The 20,530-nt window shown below is 48.8% G+C and overlaps 1 protein-coding gene across 5 annotated transcripts in view; it reads right to left on the minus strand.

Annotated features, from left to right (window-relative positions):
- The window catches only part of LOC122389206 (endoplasmic reticulum aminopeptidase 1-like), a 415,829-nt gene that overhangs the window by 209,010 nt on the left and 186,289 nt on the right, over nt 1-20,530 (minus strand). For all 5 annotated transcript variants that reach the window (XM_043380990.1, XM_043380988.1, XM_043380986.1 and 2 more), the window contains one exon: nt 10,694-10,848. In XM_043380990.1, the coding sequence (XP_043236925.1) occupies nt 10,694-10,848 (155 nt within the window). The remainder of the gene's footprint in view (nt 1-10,693; nt 10,849-20,530) is intronic.

Consider the following 20,530-nt stretch of genomic DNA (forward strand, 5'->3'; position numbering starts at 1 on the left):
GAAGGTCAACCAATGACCTAGGACCTTAAAATTGGGTATCATCGGCTTCCTCTTGTCACGGGAAACACGCTCGTTGTTTCGCGAAGCTCGATCAGGGGTGAGACGGCAAGGGGGTCCAACGGACTTCCCCCGCCCTTATACGTTTGCGGCTGTCAAAACACCAATACCGGCGAGGGGAAGTGTGTCACCGCTAGACTAGTTATTTGACCATATACTATTAGGTATTTATCTCTATTTATTTATTTACGATCTCAAGCCTCCACGTGGTAGGTTTTAAAGCTTACGTCATTGCACAGTATGTCTTAAAAGTACCGCGCAAAGTAACAGTGGATCCATCAAGCCTGACCGAGGAAGGACTGCTAGTCACCGAAACAATGGATATCCTCGTCCATTCCCCAGGTCAATTGGTTCGGTGACTTTCAAATTATAGCAGGCCCTTCCTCGGTCAGGGTTGATGGATCCACCGTCACTTTGCGCGGTACTTTTAACCCTCGCCCTGGCAGGGCATTTGGCTCCTATGGCACCTAGAAACACCAAATTTGGTAGGTAGGTGGGCCCCTTGGAGTTCTCACCCCTGTGCAAATTTGGTTGCTCTAGGTCAATATTTAGGGAGTTTTTGGGGGATATAAATGTAAAAATTTCGCTGAAATAGGTCAAATGTTTTTCGCTTATAACTTTTGATCTAAGATAGAGCAAAAAGAAAAGCAGACTGTACATACATTGGAGTGTTATGCATACATACATAGGTACAAACCATGGTCACAAGTTCATCGGTGCAAAACTCACAGCCTATATAACGCACTATGCCATATACTATTTTAAAGACCTTATCTTTCAACCATTAAACAGAATAATGCATAAAGCACTGGTATGCTGCATTCGAGCGTGAATGAGCTTTTCCAAGACATTTCGAAACGGGGTGTTTTATATTACGGGTATGGTAAGACGCTATACTTTGGTTGTCACCTGATTATGAGTTTCGTTTGCATAGAAAATGCATTTAATGTTCCGTTTTCGTATGAGTGTCAGTAACGTGGCCTTCGGATAATAGGTTTAGACGAAGAACCGTTTCAAAAACAAACAATACTTAACCCTATTAGTGGCAGGCTCCTGGCTACCCCCTATTAGTGGCAGGGGGGGGGGGGCTGTTTACGACCCCCCCCCCCCTTGATATCTCGAGATCTAACGGGCCGATTTTCAAAATTCAAACGGCATTCGATTTCGCTCGACGAGATCTACATTTCTAAAAAAAAAAATTAAAAAATGTCAATAGGGGGGTAGAGGGGGGTAAAAACGGGCAAATTGCAGATACATTTTAGACTGCTTATCACGGCCAGGTTTCTGAACCAATCTTAACGCAACTTTTGCCGATCGATAGAGAATGAACCAGGAATTCACATGGATCCTAAAAATATGCATTTTCAAAAATCATAGGCGGATACAGATCATTGAGATTGGGGGTACACAAAAAGTATAGTAAATAAGGTTTTTGTTGGTACTGTTTCTAAAAAGGGTGGCAATGGTCTTGTTATGTTACAATTTTCTTATGAGAGAACGACTAAAATTGTATTGGTCATGCATAGGCGGTGTCAGGGCACCTATGTTGGGAGGTAAAAAATACCCCCCCTTTTTGGACGCCTGGATCCGCCTATTATAGCAAAAACGTGTCAAAAGAGGATGCACAATAACTTTGTATATGTTATCACATGATACCTTTCATTCACTGTTCGTAAAACTGGTGCAGCATCGTGATCTTCGCCCAAATGACTCGCTTCACGAATAGGACCCCCCAATTCCCAGTGCTCTGGAGCCGCCCCTGGTAAAGTTATGAACTTGAAATTTTCAGGGAATGTGCCCAATTTAGTTTTAGGAAAAGTCAGAAAATTTCAGCATCGTAGCTTCAGCGGTTTCGGAGATATTCCCGAAAAACCTGAGGGGTGGATAAAAACAACCCCCCTGCCACTAATAGGGTTAAGCGTTTGCAAGCAAGGTTGCCTAGCGCAATATATAGCCCCACTGCAAAAGGAATGTTTTAAACATTTTCCTCATCTATTTGCCCCAATTAGCAATAATGCATCGCAATATAGCCACTTCTGGATTGTAAAGCATTTTAGCATGTAAAATGGTAGGTATATGGATGTCTTCGGAGCCAGGTATCAGTGCGTTTTGTGAATTCTACAGTGATTGTTTGTAGCGCGATATCTGATGTCGGTCATTTATCTATCAGTATGTCTGTCATTTAGCACTGCTTTAAGTGAATACTATTTACCTTTCTAATGACGGTCACGTTGTAAGGAAGCCCCTACTTGGTAAAAAAAAAAAAAAAAAAATCCGAAGGCCATCAGTGCGAAGTTATCTTTTGCAGAGAAATGAAACTTGCAGGAAGAAGCATCTTCTCAACTTGCAGGTAGCTATATCTCGGATCGTAAGGGACACTGTCTCAGGCGACTTTATGACCAGCTCACTGAGGTGTCTCTTTCATCGCACCTATAACTGTTGGCGTTTTGCAGCCGCTAGCATAAATTATACATATACCTACCCAAAAATAACTGAAATTCAAACGCAGTTTATGGTGTATCATTCAAGAGGTAAATGTTCTACATGCACATACACAAACGAAGCAATAAGGTACTCAATTAACCCTCGCCGGCCGATGGGGGGACGACGGGTGCCGCCCCCCCCCCCCCTAGGGTTTTTCCGCGATAGCTCCTAACACACTGGCGATGGAAAGCTGAAACTTGGCATACCTAACCTTTGATTCAAGCCAGATCTTTCGACACCAACGGCATTTTCGAGTCACGTCAGGTCACTGACCTATGACGTTATAAGTGAACCTCTGCACCGTCTTCAGATGTCGCAACTTCACAACGCCCTCCCAGAGGAAACTCACAGGGAAATGAAACTTGCAGGGTCTAGTATCCATAACGAGTCTCACAACTTGTATATCTCGGATTTTTCCTAAAGGTCATATGAGGTTAGGTCATTTTCGTGACTTCCCCATTAAAAGTCAATGGGGAAAAATGAAAACTGCTATTCTGGCGCCGGGAACGATCTCCAACTATCTCAAGCACACAGAATCGTGATTTGACGTACTCCTTGCAAGGTTACATGCGTCACTTTTGCAATGTTGACCTTGCGTGACGTCATTTACAACGTCATCAAGGCCATTTTAGTTTTTCGTCAATCACTCCCGATCAAATTGAGCTAGCGAGCCAGGAAAGCCACCAATGAACTCAGGAAGACCTGCCGAATCGAATGATATGCGACATGACCTCTTTCGACCAACTTCGTGACCTGGGGGCGCTGAACTGACCGTGACCTGAGGGCAACACCCTAAGTTGACCTGACCCAAATAAAAAGTATATCATTCGACGCGCCTGAGCGAGGCGAACACGATGCTGCCAAAATCGTGGCTCTGCGACCGTTTTTTGCGAAGTTATTCGCCAAAAACTGAACCGTACCTTGGGGCACTTGACCTGACCTCAGAGGTCGCCGGTTGACCTAGGACCTTAAAATCGGGTACCAATCTCTGCGCCTCGTAACGGCACACACGCTCTTTTTTCTGCCACGCGCTAGCTCCACCAGGGGCGAAACGGCGAGGGGGGTCGTACCCGCTCACCCCCCTCCCCTCGGCCGGCGCGTATGTAGAAAACCAATAGGTCCGGCGAGGGTTAACCTTCCAGGCTTTTATTTCCAAAGGCGTTCACATATGAAGGATATTGACAAAACTTTGAACCTATGCATATTGGCCACTTTGCCCCATACCCTGGGGCAAAGCGGCCACCGGCGTCTTCTCGAGTCCCGATATGAGAAACAAAATAATTGCCTCGTGTACGACTAGGGTATTTGATGGTGACAAGGTTAAGCGAGGATGGATGTTTACTTTATCATCTTCCACCTGTATGTAAACAAAAAAAGGATTTTCATGACAATAAACATTTATTTGCATTATTTGGTAACTCGTGCAACTGAGAAGTGGCCAAGATGAATGCATGACGACACATTTGAATATAAATAATGTTTTTTATCCAGATGGAAGCAACTTATGGCCAATTGGGGGGTGGCCACTTTGCCCCGGCCACTTTGCCCCGCGAATACCTTCCGAGACAAAAATATTCCAGCTTAGCTATTAGTGGGGTAAAAAACATTAAAATTGGTAGAATACATGTACGATAACCATGCAATGCATGGACAAGATTGCTTATAAAAATTTTAAACGGTTATGGAATAACATAACATTTAAAAATTGTAAACATAGTTGGTAACCTGGCAAGAAATGCTTTTCCGTGTTTCACAGAACAATGGTGATGGGCCCCGGTCTGGGTCATTTGAACGACCGTGGAGAGAAGTATAATTGGAAACCATAAATTGGAACTGACGCCAGCTATGAAGGGCTAAAACGATGGGTGGCCGCTTTGCCCCGGGTGGCCGCTTTGCCCCACTCTCCCCTACCCTCCCGGGAGTAGCTAGCGCACATGGTGACCAAAAATTTTTTCCAAAGGCTATGATAGGTTGGCCGCTAATGACGTCAGAGTGACGTCATTTTTGCCATTTTCGACCCAAAAAAGGTTTCGCGGGAAGAGCTGTCAGGCCTACAGCTTTAGAGATACAGAAAAATGTTTTGAACATAAAAGGTGTGGAATTAAGAGGGCTACAAAACTGCTATTTCGGTTTTTCGAATTTTTTGGATTTTGACCCCAAAAATCAAAAAATATATTTTTGAATATAATAGCCGACAAATCCAAAAAGTTTTTTGAATTTCGAAAAAAACGGAATATATGTGATAGCCCCTACCGCCTTCTATCTACATACCAACTTTGAGATCAATACCTATTTTTTGGCCAAGTTATAGCGAAAAAACTGTTCAAAATTGATGACGTCAAATTTTCAAACTCAATTTTTAGCAATTCTAGACCTCGTAGCGCAAAACAAAGACCACCATTAGACTCCCCTTGACGAGCTGCATCGAACCGATACCCATTTTATGCAAAAATATCAAATTTGAAATCTGACCTCTTTTGACCTGACCTCCACCAGAAAGTGACCTAAACCGTACCTGATGGTCTTATAACCAATACCATTGAGTTGGGTATGAAAAACTGGCCATAAAACATGCATCCCACAACTTTAGTAAAGTTGGGTTCATGTGGTGACCCTTGGTGACCTTTGGTGACCTGACCTGTGAGCTGACCTGGTATGACCAGTGACCTCTAATAGCAACGTATGTACTAGACAACTGACGGCTTATCGCTGATTTTCGACAAAATGCGTTTTACTCGGTGTTATAGCACTTTCCCTAGAGGCCCCGTGAACGGTGAAACATTTTATCTTTGACCTGACCTGTGACGTCATCGGTGACCCCGAGGTCAATGAAATTTGGTTTCCTTCAACAAATTTGACAGGGCTATCGAACGCCGTTTGAATTTTCCGGATCCGTCCAGTAGTTTCGGAGATACGAGGGGGGCAAAAAATGCCCCCCCCCACCGCGCGGAAGGTGGCTGGGAGGCCCACCGCCTGCCGGGTTAACCAATTTTGAAATAATTACTGCCGATCGATGCAGAATGAACCAAATATTAACATGAATCATAAATATAACCATTTCGAAAAATAAAAGGCGGATACAGGTAATCGAATTAGGAAGCACACAAAATGCAACATAAATCGGCTTCTTCGTTGGTGATATCACGAAAACGTGTTGGCAATAGTCTAATTATGTTACAAAATGCGTGATAAAATTACTCAAATTAATTTGAAAATTCATAGATGGCGTTAGGGTACCGAAGTTGGCAGGTGAAATCGATCTCCCTTTCTTTTCCGGGGTCCACCTATGATCCACCTGGCACCTCTTGTTCACTTGTGAACCTACAAAAAATGTTCATTTCAATCGCTATTGCATTTGTTATTTTACACACTTAACGTCATGATCTGAGTAGAAAATATTCGCTGTGTGTACACTTTCCATACTTTCCATGTAATTACTTTCCAATACCTTCCAACATTCACTGGACGCGCCTAGATATCTTTTTAATAGCTTGCAAGTGTTCCAGAACTTAACTGAATTGAGTCACTCCAGGACAATCTAACTATTACCAAGCCGCTCATCAAATGCTACGTTGCGTATCAATATCACACCCCTTTTTTGGACGCCTAGATCGTGCTATTATAACCCTCGCCCTGGCAGGGCATTTTTCGTAACGCGGCCTGGGGGGGGGGGGGGGGGTGATCCGACCTCCTGGCGTTTCGAAACTAAGCGTCGTAGCGCTTCCCAACAAAGACAAGTCGATTGCTCTTTACGAGTATTCGCGACTGGTGATACCTATATTTTTATCCTAGGTCAATATTTGACTCCGTTTTGGCTAGTCAACGATCAAATTACGGGGAAAAGCTAAAATTTTCCAAGCTATTTAGCCAATAATGGCAAATCTATAAAAGATATCAACATGAAACTTTCACGACCGTGTTTCTCAATGAATTAGCAACAAAATGATGCATAGTTCACTGCAGTTCAGTCATTACTGGCGTGACATAGTCCCCGGGAACACGAGAGTCACACCCGCCGCTGGCGAGGACTGTCCTAATTGACCTGAGGTGACCTTGTAAAGATCGAGGAACAATTTTGAAAGCATTTAGATGAAGATTGAACCACAGATTCGGATTCAGGACCTCAAGAAACCCTACTAAACACAGACATGCGAGGTCAATGACCTTTGTTGACCTTAGAAAGGTCAATATACGATGTAATGTTTCATGTCCTGTCAAAATCTGACATAAGTCACAGAATGATTTCGTTCTGGTCGATGGGATCGCGTCCAGTTACGCCAGATGTACGATTTTGTCAAAAAGAGTCGGAGGTTTTACCTATTGTGAGGTCATAGCTCGGTGACCTGACATGACCCGAAAATATTTTTACCGAAAGATTGAGCTGAAAGTTAGCATGTAGGTAGGCACCCACTAAGCCATGCATATCCATGTGCCAGATTTGGGGTGCTGTTACACGTGCGCACGCGCAGGGGTCGATTCCAGATCTCGAAGACGGCTGGACCGATTGCGCTCAAATTTGGTACACGGTTAGGGAGCAGTTGGTAGGGTGCCGTGCAAAAGTCAGTTGGGACCCAGTTGGCACGTGCGCACATGCAGGGTGCCGCTTCCAGATCTCGAGAACGGCTTGGCCGATTGCGCTCAAATTTGTCACATCACTAGGGACCGGTTAGTAGGTCTTGGGGTGCAGTGCACAAGTTATTTGGTGGTACCCCCTCGCAATTTCGCACGTGCAAGGCCCACCCTCCCGCTCACTCCGTTGGTCGCCCCAAAAGGCGTTTTTACTGGTGTGCACGATTACTTTATAAAAATGCTGAAGTGTTGCAAGTAATTGACAAATATTGTCCAAAGCATGCTGCCTTTGTCCAACCAAATTCCGATTTGGGCATAGGACAAAATCGGAATTCTGAAGGTACAAAATCCAATTGGCACCACTCTAACAGATGTGGTAAGGTTGTGATAGGTTTTACCGAACGGAGATATAGACGATCTGTCAACTGACGAGAGAAGCCAAACTCTGTCAACTGGCTGGTGTGCAGCAAGCAGATATTGATATTCTGCAACGGTTATTTTTGTTGTTGTTTTAATCTTTCTTCAATAAGGTACCTATGTTAGAGCTGTTGTGCCTATTTGTTTATACACCAAACAACATCGGTGATAGCCAGATAACTATTTCATGGCGTGCAAAGAAAGACTGTTCAAGTTACCCAACGGTCGGGTTATTTGAATACACCGTCACTTGACGGGGAAGCAAGGCTTTACTTCACATTTTTCAAAAAAAAAAAATATGTTCAACTTGAAACTTGATGCACTCTATGGCAATGACTCTTGTCAAGTTGTTGGAAAAGTCAAGGCTGTTCAAGTTGTTCTTAGGACAATAAAAATTTATTTCATTGGCTTCCACTCGCCAAACCCGCTTTCCCTATAGCTCAATCAAGGGATGAATCACTGGGTGGTTCTTTCGACCCCTCCTCACCCTCCTGCAATTGAAGTTAGCCGTTGGCAAAGACACTAATTCGTGCAGGGGTTCATTTTCACTTGTCCTTTTAATGTAATCGGTGACTTAACACGCGCAGTGGAAGGGGGGCGGATTTCGCCCACCCCTCCTGTTTTTCGCCAATAACTCGCGCCGCAAGCATAATATCAATGTGAAATTTCGGCTACCTGTCCAGAATTGAATTGCGGATCTTCTCATGCAAGAGGTAAGAAAATCGGTTCACAACTTTTCTAGTAATAGCGGTGTAAAGTCAAACATCCTGCCGCCGCGGCGGCGCGGCGGCGCGGCGGCCGGCGCTAGCCGTTACGCGCCGCCTGAATTGTAGACTGTGCCGGGGCGGGACGGTTCCGTCTTTACATCGCGCTCCTTACCGCTGATTACATTAGATTCGCGTCAAATTCGGTGAGAAGACTGCGAAATGTACAGGCAATCACATGGTCAAAGAATTTTGGAAATCGGCCAGTAACAACTTAAGTTATGAGTGTGTAAACACAAAATTGTGATTGCCGCGTTTCCCGCGTCGGCCGATCCCGCTTCAGCCGGCGACATCTTACCGTTAGCAGGCTTCTAACTGCCATATTTATTGTTGGATTATCTAGAAATTCACCATTCATACTCACAAATGTCTGTTCTTTCGTATAGTGAAAGATTGAAGAAAATCGGCTGGTAACTTTTTGAGTTATCGGCATGTAAACGCAAAAAAGTTGCTAATATGGCAGATTTGACCACATTTGACCTCATTTGACCTTGAAGATATTGACCTAGGGTCATGAAATTCACACACAACAGAGTTCCCCATGGCCCCCACCTACCCTCCAAATTTCGTCTTTCTAGCTCCAGTGGGAGCTGAGATCTTAGGGGGGGCGACATCCGCCCCCCCCCCTTCCACTGGGCGTAGTACTCGCAACCCTTCCACTGCGCGTGTTAAGCCAGCAGGCCAAATGGACAAAAATCCATACAAACCCAGGTGATGCCACGGGCCCACGGCCCTCATCCTTGTCAGCGTCCACTCCCTCGGCGGCGGCGGCGGCGGCCCGCCGTGCCGTGCGCCGCGGCATGTTACCTCTCGCCGCGCCAGGGGCCGCGGGGCGGGACGCTACCCCCCGCTGCGCCAGGCGACCCCCGGGCCTGGGCACCGCCGCGACGGGCGACGGACGACAATAGAGCAAACAAAGGATGGGGCCGCCAGTCAGCCGGCGTAGTGAATGGGTAAATCCTTACTCGATAATACAGCAGGGACTGCTCCACGAACACGGGCAGGCCGTACGCTAGTAGACATTCGATGGAATAGGCGATTCGGGCGTAGGTCAGCCGGGCGTAGGTCACCCGGGCGTAGACATTCGATGGAGTAGGCGATTCGGGCGTAGGTCAGCCGGGCGTAGGTCATCCGGGCGTAGACATTCGATGGAGTAGGCGATTCGGGCGTAGGTCAGCCGGGCGTAGGTCACCCGGGCGTAGACATTCGATGGAGTAGGCGATTCGGGCGTAGGTCAGCCGGGCGTAGGTCAGCCGGGCGTAGACATTCGATGGAGTAGGCGATTCGGGCGTAGGTTAGCCGGGCGTAGGTCAGCCGGGCGTAGACATTCGATGGAGTAGGCTATTCGGGCGTAGGTCAGCCGGGCGTAGGTCACCCGGGCGTAGACATTCGATGGAGTAGGCGATTCGGGCGTAGGTCAGCCGGGCGTAGGTCACCCGGGCGTAGACATTCGATGGAATAGGCGATTCGGGCGTAGGTCACCCGGGCTGATCCCGGCGCCGGCGCCGCAGGGCCCCTCGGACCCGAGGGTCCCTTTGAACCCGGAGGGGGGGGGGTACGTATCCCCTTAGACCCCTCGCTACGCCACTGTTTCATATGCATCATGTCAGGTATTTTAGGCTCGCCCCCCCCCCCACTTGAAAATTGTTCCCGGGCCCCTGTGCGCGACACTGCTTTGATTAAAACTATTGATGATGGATGTTGGTGCATTTACTACCCAGATAGTTAGCAGCTCAACATGGAACTGACGGTTTGCCGGCCACAATGGCCAGCCACACAGGAGGAACAAAGAAAACCACGGCGCGATGACGTCACAGACACAGCGGTTCGGGGGATGGGAGGGGAGCCGGCCTCACAGAGAGAGCAGGTCGGGGGATGGGAGGGGAGCCGGCATAGGCGGCGGAACGGGGAGGGCACCGAGGCACCGTGGCCGTGCCCTTCCTTTGATTTTGGTATTTTAACATTAGCCCTATGGAGAATGGGACCAAAAGTCGGCAGTGCCCCCCCTTTATTGAAGGTGTTCCACCGCTACTGGGAGCCGGCCTCACAAAGAGAGAGAGAGAGAGAGAGAGAGAGAGAGAGAGAGAGAGAGAGAGAGAGAGAGAGAGAGAGAGAGAGAGAGAGAGAGAGAGAGAGAGAGAGAGAGAGACGGAGAGACGGAGAGAGAGAGAGAGAGGGAGAGAGAGAGAGAGAGAGAGAGAGAGAGAGAGAGAGAGAGAGAGAGAGAGAGAGAGAGAGAGAGAGAGAGACGGAGAGACGGAGAGAGAGAGAGAGAGAGAGAGAGAGAGAGAGAGAGAGAGAGGGAGAGAGAGAGAGAGAGAGGGAGAGAGAGAGAGAGAGAGAGAGGGAGAGAGAGAGAGAGAGAGAGAGAGGGAGAGAGAGAGCAGGTCGGGGTGGCGCACCTGGTCGCGCTCCGGGTAGAGCAGCAGGCGCGTGATGGAGACGTTGACCGAGTCATCGGACGTGTGCAGCTCCCTCTTGGTGATGGTCATGTTGCGCGAATGGAGCACGATGAAGCTGGTCTCTTGAGTGACTGTGATTTGGATCTTCACCCGGCCTGCAACACAGCATGCGACCGCAACTCAGACGTCATGGCGACAAGGCAACGAAAGCAAGCTGTTCCCGCCCCCAGCGGCGAACCGCATTAACATATACTGATTTGTTTTTTAGTGGCATTTATCTTTCAGGTGCCGCATATGTGTGCCTTGCCTCTGATAGCTGAGATTGTGCTGTAATTGACACCGAGGCTGACTACTGTGTCTGATAGCTGAGATTGTGCTGTAATTGACACCGAGGCTGACTACTGTGTCTGATAGCTGAGGTTGTGCTGTAATTGACACCGAGGCTGACTACTGTGTCTGATAGCTGAGGTTGTGCTGTAATTGACACCGAGGCTGACTACTGTGTCTGATAGCTGAGATTGTGCTGTAATTGACACCGAGGCTGACTACTGTGTCTGATAGCTGAGGTTGTGCTGTAATTGACACCGAGGCTGACTACTGTGTCTGATAGCTGAGGTTGTGCTGTAATTGACACCGAGGCTGACTACTGTGTCTGATAGCTGAGGTTGTGCTGTAATTGACACCGAGGCTGACTACTGTGTCTGATAGCTGAGGTTGTGCTGTAATTGACACCGAGGCTGACTACTGTGTCTGATAGCTGAGGTTGTGCTGTAATTGACACCGAGGCTGACTACTGTGTCTGATAGCTGAGATTGTGCTGTAATTGACACCGAGGCTGACCACTGTGCTTGATAGCCACATTGCCTGCACGCACGACCACTCACAATACGGGACGAAGTGAGTCTCACTTATATCTCTTCGATAGGCACTACTGGCACTGGTTAGACAGTGAGACAGTGTGTGATTGGGTCACTTAACCCGCGTCGGGCCGGTGATCCGAGATTCTGCGCCGGGCCGGGGGGGGGGGTGTCTGAACAGCCCCCTGTAACAAATTAAAATGTTCGCCGTGGAATCTTCTTGATAAAAAGAGTTCAGTTCGGCACCTCACTGTATTTCTTGACTCGAGACAGACGAGAGATAGAGAGATAGAGACAGTCCAGGAGAGTGACCGAGAGCAAGAGAGACTGGGTCACATAGCGAGTGACCGAGCGTGAATCGTCGGTGGGCTGCCGAGACTCGGCAGAGACGGACCAAGACTAAGACCGACCAAGACTGAGACTGAGACTGACTGCCCGGCGGCGGCCGGCGCAGTCGACGACTCCGAGTAGGGGTCGCCTCGGTCGTACAAGATCTGACATATGGCCTACAGCGGCTGACAATGTTACACCCCCCCCCCCCACTTCTAACTCGGCTCCTGGGCCACGTAGCGACTTGCGGTAAGCGACAATAAAAAGAATGTCCAAAATACGATAGGCGTTATCACAAGTGTATTCGCGGCCATTGGGGCGACGTAAGAAAAGAAGAAAACAACTGGCCCCAAGAACTTTAAATTATCAGTTAGCATGCACCTTTTCCTTGATATGTAGAGAATTTACCATTAATTGTTAGAGAAAATTGCATTTAAAATAATCCATTTATGCTTTTTTTCATCGTTTGCACAGTATGTTCTTTTACTAAGCTAGAAACACTAATTAGAAATAGTTCCCGCATCATCAAGAACAATAGGGAAGGCTTGAAGTGAATACAATAATCTAAACGGCTTTGTAATCCATGTGAAGACACTTCTAAAATTGCGTGTAGAAATATTAAAGGCAAAAGTTCAACTTTTTCACAAGATGGATGGCTATAAACCTATTCAGCGTGTGACAACTCAGCCGGTCTTTCGTCGCCTACAGCCCAGCTTTCCCTAGTGACCGATAGAGGCGCTGCTATCGATGTCCGCCCGTGCCGCCTAACGAAGGACGAAAACAGTTTGGTCATTTTTTGGGTCAGGTCAAAGGTCAGGTCACCAGTGGTCACCAAAGGTAAATTGTTGACTATTTCAACATTTTGGAAACTGCCGACGGCTATCTCGGGAACCGATAGAGCTACACCGCCGCAGAAAAGCGCATTCGATAGCCCTTTTACAGACCTTTCTGAATATTGTTCTCAGATTTGACCTCAGGTTAACAGTTTAGCCTCCAGAGGGTCAAAACTAAAAAATAACCGTTTTTACGAAAAGCGTTTTTTCGGCAATTACTTTTGACTCAAAAGAGCCATGACATTACTTTTGCCAGCATCGTGTTCCTCTCGTCGAGACGCGTCGAATGAATAATTTGACCTTGAAAGGTCAACTTGAAAATTTGATCTCAGGTCAAGGTCATGACCTGACCGGAAAAGGTCATGTTGCATATCAGTCGATCCACAACGTCGAGCCGAACACATCTAAGGCGTTTTCAGCGCTCTAGCATGCCTCTATCAGAAGTAATTAGCGAAAAACTGTTAGATTCTGTTTGTGACCTGAGATGACCTCGGGGACATAACGAGGGGTCACAGTTGCCATTTTCCGGTTCAGTGTGTCAATTTTACCTACATCTCGATGTTTGAGAGTGTCTAGAATGGCGTTCGTGCGAAACAGACGCTTTTCAATTTTCTCCCATTGACTGATATTGGAGAGGCCGCAAAATTGACCTGACCTTAGGTCACCGATATCAAAATTCCCAGATTAACATTTCATAGATAATGTTGCTCTTATCAATCGCTGAAAGTTTCAAGGCAATCGATCAGTCGGTGTAGCTATGACGAGCATTCTTATTTTTATTTTTTTAGGTGAGGTCACTTGGCGTGACCTGGTGCCTGACCTAAGGCGACCTGTGTCTGAAATTTTCACAACATGTGCGAAAAAGATGCACGAACAAATGGCACCGCCGTTTTTGATATATCAGCGAAAAACCGCAGGGGGGGGGGGGTGTTCATTACACCCCCGGCCCGGCGCGGCTTAATCAGCATGTCTGATAGTATTTATCCGTCGCTCTCGTGCTCGCAAAAACCGGACTGTGATTTTGGGACTGTATTTATCCAGGCCGGTTTTTGGTGAGGTGACCCATGCCCCACATATGCGTTACAGTCCGACAGGCACTATGCACATTGACAGTGGATGACGACACATTACATGTCCAGTGTCCATGACTACGCAATGTAAATGTACAGACATATATATGACGGTATGTTGACCACAACCCGTGACGAGGCGGCGACTAGGGTTGGCGGTGGGATTGTGCAGATGTGCGCGTCTCAGTCGACGGCTGCACACTGCGATACTTGGAACCATAGGGCACCCGCACCGAGTTGATGACGTCACCTCCTTCGCTGACGTCACACTCTCACTCCTTTGTACCTCCTTAGGCTGGTGCGGGTCGACGACCGAACTTGTGCGTGACCGAGGCGACCGATAAAGGACTTCAGACAACGTGGTCGTCTGAATTGTCATTTATCCGTCGCTCTCGTGCTCGCAAAAACCGGACTGTGATTTTGGGACTGTATTTATCCAGGCCGGTTTTTGGTGAGGTGACCCATGCCCACCACCCCACCGAACCACGAGACGACGGAGTTAAGTCGCAGGCGCGAGAAAGGAACGGAGTGCAACGTTGGCATTAAACCGCGAACCATTCAAGTGTACGGCACCGCGGCCGGCTGCCCGCAGCAGCCGCCGTGTCGGCGCCGCCGCTGACTAAGGTGATGTGAACACCAGCAAAATGAGAACGACTTCGTACACGGTGTGTGACAAACATCATGTGCCGTGGATCACCGGTCGACGGCACCGCGGCCGGCTGCCCGCAGCAGCCGCCGTGTCGGCGCCGCCGCTGACTAAAGGTGATGCAATGCATTAAGAGGGCGACCACGCCTCGGAACATACTTGTAGGCGACCACGCCTCCTTGTCATACCAGGCACAAAATTTAGAGGTGACCTCGCCTCCGGCAATTAAGGCTAATTCACGTGACAGTATGACGGGTGACTTCGGCATGCAGACAGTATGGGCCGACCTCGCCCCGCGCTGTTTTCAGCTGTGCACCCATTATGAGGGCGTTAATAGGGCGACCACGCCTCCGAACACACGTGTAGGCGACCACGCCTCCTTGTCATACCAGTCACAATATTTAGAGGCGACCTCGCCTCCGGCAATTAAGGCTAATTCACGTGACAGTATGATGGGTGACTGCGGCATGCAGACAGTATGGGCCGACCTCGCCCCGTGCCGTTTTCAGCTGTGCACTCATTATGAGGGCGGTAGGAGGGCGACCTCGCCTCCGAACATACGTGGAGGCGACCACGCCTCCTTGGCGTACCAGGCACCGTATTACGAGGCGACCTCGCCTCCGGCAATTTAAGCCAATCCATGCGACAGTACGACGGGCGACCTCGCCCCCCCCCCCCCCCGGCTGCGCACTCAATCGGAGGCGACCCCGCCTCGAGGCACGATAGGCCAGTCACGTAATTAATATCAGGCGACTACGTCCCAGAGGATAATATGCCACTATCCGCAGTCGAAGTAAGGCAACCTCGCCTTTGGGCATTTTTACGCCCACTGCCCAGTGACGTGCAACGGAGAGATCCGCGCATATAGCGCTAAAACCGCCGCCGAGGGGGCTCGAAACGGAGCTCTCTAATATACGAGCCCGCCAACTTACCACCGCGCCGCAAAAGACCCGTGGGCGGCTAGTTTCGAACCGCAGACCTTTGGAACACGAGGCGGGTGCCCCAGCCACTACACCACGCATCTACAAACCATTACTAGGTCGAGGAGCCGAGCAGTTGTCCACGGGCGTGTTACGTCACCGATGACGTCGGCAGTAGGGCGGGGCAAGCGTGGAGCAGGCCGACCCGCTAAGGGACGCAGGGACCTGCGCCCCTCCCCCAGGGGTGGGGACAGCCGCGAGGTGACGTCAGGCTGTTTGTCGGAGCCACCAGAATGACGTAACGCCCGTCAGCCAATCAGCGGGAGTGTGACAACGGACCGGCGAGGCCCGGCCAACCAACACACAGGACACGGCGGGAGCCCCGGCAGCTACCAGCCACGTGGGCCGGCCCGTGGCGACGAGGGAGAAATAGCGGCCGCGACGGCAAAACGACGCCATGTTGGGAGGCGTTAAAATGGGGTGCTGGCCGGCTGGCCGCCCCAAAGAACCTTCATTTCAGGATGCATGACAGCCCGCAGCGCAGCGTACGGTGACCCGATGAGCCCGCAATTAGCCCGGGTTTCACAAGGGAGACGATAACACACTGACTAACATATAGCTCAAGCTGGAGTGTCATATACATCGACCGTACGCGCGTGCAAGGGCGCCCTCTCCCATTGCCTCTATCGTGGGAAAAACCCATTATCAACGTGGGAAAACCCACTCAGTTACACACAAGCCAACTGGGCTATGACGCGCCATGCGCGTGAACCCTGCAAACTTTACCGGTAGACGGTGCAGAGCTGGGAAGAGCAGATTGTGCAGATGTGCGCGTCTCAGTCGACGGCTGCACACTGCGATACTTGGAACCATAGGGCACCCGCACCGAGTTGATGACGTCACCTCCTTCGCTGACGTCACACTCTCACTCCTTTGTACCTCCTTAGGCTGGTGCGGGTCGACGACCGAACTTGTGCGTGACCGAGGCGACCGATAAAGGACTTCAGACAACGTGGTCGTCTGAATTGTCATTTAAACGAGTGCGCGAGCTGCGGTGCTCGTGAGTTTGGGTTCAGTTCCTGAGTAACCGACATGATCTCTTCCCTCTTTCGTGTGTTACTCCCACTGCGGCGATTGGTTAATGGTTATGTGCCGGATTTGTTACACCTTTCGTCCGTTGATCCCACAGTTATAACGGTCATCACGGTCTGCGACTTCTGTTGGCCTACCGACTGCTATAGCAGTCGGTGTGATCAGGGCTATAGCCCTGATCACAATAAATCTTTTATGAACTCTACCCTGGTAGTTTTTTCTTGTTGACCGGATCAGTTATAATTACTCCACCTATTGTGAGGTGGTAGTGTTGCCCATCAGTTTCAGTTTATTTGAAAAAAGATCCACGCAAAACGAGGCTTTTCACTCTTTCATGTCAATCAATAAAACGGCGACAGTGATGGTGTAGGACAAGCAATCACTAACTCAGCTAACAATACCTCACGCACACATACGCTGCACATACGCACGTAAAAACATACATTCCTTCCTAAGAAAGAATGCACAAACAGTATGTATGTATGTATGTATTGACAATCAAGAGCAATCCACAATCGGCGTGGCGATTACACTCAGATTCCGAGCTGGCAAAAGATAACACAAGAAATACCTACACAAGAAAACGCACACACTTACGGATACGAAATACACAACGCGAACGCCGAACACACACATACTTGGTGTAACCCGCACGAAGCCGCGTTCGTAACTATACACACAGACTCGTTTGCCTTTCATAGTCCAAGAGTCATGAGGCTAGCTACTATGGCTACTCTGGCTAGGCTTAAGCCCCTTTTTTACAGCACGGGCAAATCTGGCTGGAGGCAACTGCGTTAGCTCGAGGGGGAGAGTATTTAGGAGCGCCGCGGCACGGTAGGCGAATCTACGTTTTCCGGTCTCTAGTCGGGGTCGCGGTAAGTGGAAGAGGTGGTCTTGGCGGGTAGACCTTGCTCGTGTTTGGGAATTTTTGGAAAATAGGGTCGCAATCTCCTCGGGTTCACCTCTCTGGATGGCCTTGTGCGCCGTGATAAGGGTATGGTATTCAGCTATTGTTTTAGGTGCCATCCAGCCGAGTTGGTCCCGGAGATGGGAGACATGATCAAATTTACGGCGACCGAAAATGACTCTAGCGGCAAAGTTAAGAATTTTCTGAATGCGATCGAAGTTCTTTTGGCTACCATTACCAAATACGGAGAGACAGTACTGGATCCGTGACATGACGAGAGCCACCAATAGTGTCTTGGTGACACCGTCGGGGAGATAGTGGCGGACATGGGAGAGGCCAATTAGGAGACCCGTGCACCGGCGACTGAGCTCGGACACATGCGCGTCCCAGGACAGGGTGCCGTCGAAGATAACGCCCAGGTTGCCCACCTGCTTGCATGGCACTAGTTTGGTGTCGCGAAAAGAAACGGTGAAAGCAGGTATGCTTCTCAAATTTTGCCGACTGCCGAAAACCATGAGCTGAGTTTTAGCAGTGTTTACTTTTAGAGCATTTGCACTGAACCAATGGTCGAGAGACGCCAGTGACGCTTCCAAGCGCGAGATGAGTCCCCTAAGGTCGTTTAAAGGGCCACTCACCAACAATTGAGTATCATCAGCGTACTGGAAGACTGCTGCATCCTCAGAATAAAGTGATAGATCATTGGAAAATACCGTGAAGAGTAAGGGACCAAGTGCCGAGCCTTGAAAGACGCCCATAGAGTTGGGGAGAGGTTGTGATAATACCCGGCGACCGGACTCGTCCTTCAATGACACACTCTGTGTGTGACCCTGGAGATAAGCGGCGAACCAGGATGTCTCTATGCCGAGCATTGCCAATTTAGCGAGTAATAACTCATGGTTGATGACATCAAAACATTTGCTTAAATCAATAAGGCATAGCATAGAGACATCGCCCCTATCGGTGACGGCCAGGATTTGGTCACTGACGGACAGAAGTGCCGTCTCAGTTGAGTGCCGGGGTCGGAAACCGTGCTGGGTATTGGCCAGAAGATGGTTTTGGGAGATAGCGATAGAGCTCTTTGTGAATGACTCGCTCGACCACCTTCATAATGACAGGTACTAAGGAGATAGGTCGAAAATTAGTGGGATCAGATGGGTCTCCAGACTTGAAGATGGGGTGAACTATAGAGTGTTTCCAATGAAAGGGGATATCGGACCTTGAGATGCAGGTGTTAATGATGTGAAGGATAACGTCACCGATAGATGGGAAAGCAGTTTTCAGCATGCGAATGCAGACGCCATCAGACGCACAGGCGGCAGAATTGCGCATATTGAAAACTGTGTGACCGAGTTCACCGAGAGAGATAGGTCTGGGCTTAAATCTACCGGTTACGACACGCGGCAAACGGCCAATTTGCTCAACAACTGGATTTTGGTCACGGATCTCTGTAGCAACGCGGGGACCCACAGAAACGAAAAAAGAATTTAAAACGTCAGCCGATACATCAGGTTGAACACTAGGTCCGTCTTTCTTACCAGCCACAACCGACCTAATACTTTTCCACACTCATGATTGGCTCTTACGACCTCCCGCATGGCTGATCGGAAACTGGCAGCGGTGAGATCCAGACGGTGCTCGTTCAGCAGTCTGACGCCACGGTAACACAGTCTTCGCCGGCCGTACTCGGTGCGTATGCGCGGCAGCATGCGGTTTCCAGCGCGGCGCGTGTCGTGCTGGTGAGTCTCAGCTGCCCGTGGGCCTATGGTACTGTATAGGTGTGCTGGCTCTCCATACACGATGTCGATGACACGACGCACAGCACACAATGTATGGTAGTCAATAAGCTGCTCAGCCGTGAACCATCCGAGGAGCTCAATGGCATCGGAGACATGATCGTTGCGCCGCCTACCGGTCACGACACGCGCACAGAAGTTAACAATTTTCTGTATCCTTCGCACTTGCGTGGCTCCGCAAGAGCCGTAGATGGACATGCAATATCGCATTATGGATAGTACAAGTGATTCTACTATGACTTAAAGTGCTTTACCGGGAAGGACATGACGAGCATGACTGATTGAGATAAGAATACCTGTACATTTTCTGATCATGGCGTCGATGTGTGCCTGGAAGTTCAGCGATCTGTCGATAGTGAGACCTAGATTCTTTACCGCGCGCCACTCAGTGACAGTAGTACCGTTAACCCTCGCCCTGGCAGGGGGGGTCGATGCGACCCCCCTAAGGTTTTTCGAAAATAGCGTAAAAACGGCGGTGCGCAGCGCCGCCAAATTTGGCACAGCCTATGGGGCAACCTTTTTACATATGACCTGAAAATTTCAGGTCCGGGTGACCTTGGGTTAGGTCACCAGGTCAGAAAAACCGGTACAAAGTCATGGTCATATTTCAATTTTCTTTTTGCACCTGTCCAACTCACAGTTTTTGACTGATTTCCTTCAAACTTTCAGGGTGTGCTAAGTTCACCGAGTTGTATAACATATAGTTCGGGTTTTTGAGGTCACTGACCTGAGGTCAGTTAGAGGTCATTACGTCGTAATGTTCAGCCTATGGGAAAATACTAAATTCGGAAAATACTGGAGATATCCGCTTTGTTCTATCACTTTTGCGCTTTGAAACCACAGTACTTAACAGCAGGTCACTTGGTGCTTCTTTGTTTGGTGTACTTATCCATGGGTCAGGTCAAATGAGGTCAACTGAGGTCAAATGACGTTTTTGCCAATAACTTGGCACATAATGACGCTAGAGCTTAAAAAATGGTGTCATTGTGTTCCTTATGATCAGCCAAATCGAATGATATGCGATATGATACAATTTGGTTAACTTGAACTTAATTAATTAATTAAGGTTTACTTAAAATTTAAGAAAAACTTAAAGTACACCTAAGCAGGCTAAAATGCATACCATTCGACGCTTCTTGACGTGCTGAGTTCACTGGTGCTTTTCTTTTTGCTCTATCTTAATTTGATCAAAAGTTATCAGCGAAAAACTTTTGACCTGTTTTTAGCGAAATTTTTACATTTATACCCCCCAAAACCCCCTAAATATTGACCTAGAGCAACCACATTTGCACAGGGGCGAGAACTTCAGGGGGCCCACCTACCTACCAAATTTGGTGTTTCTAGGTGCCATAGGAGCCAATCGCGAGGGGGGTCGCATCGACCCCCCCC

The sequence above is a fragment of the Amphibalanus amphitrite genome, unplaced genomic scaffold (assembly GCF_019059575.1).
Source record: "Amphibalanus amphitrite isolate SeventyFive unplaced genomic scaffold, NRLGWU_Aamphi_draft 000348F_arrow, whole genome shotgun sequence".
Taxonomy (NCBI): domain Eukaryota; kingdom Metazoa; phylum Arthropoda; class Thecostraca; order Balanomorpha; family Balanidae; genus Amphibalanus; species Amphibalanus amphitrite.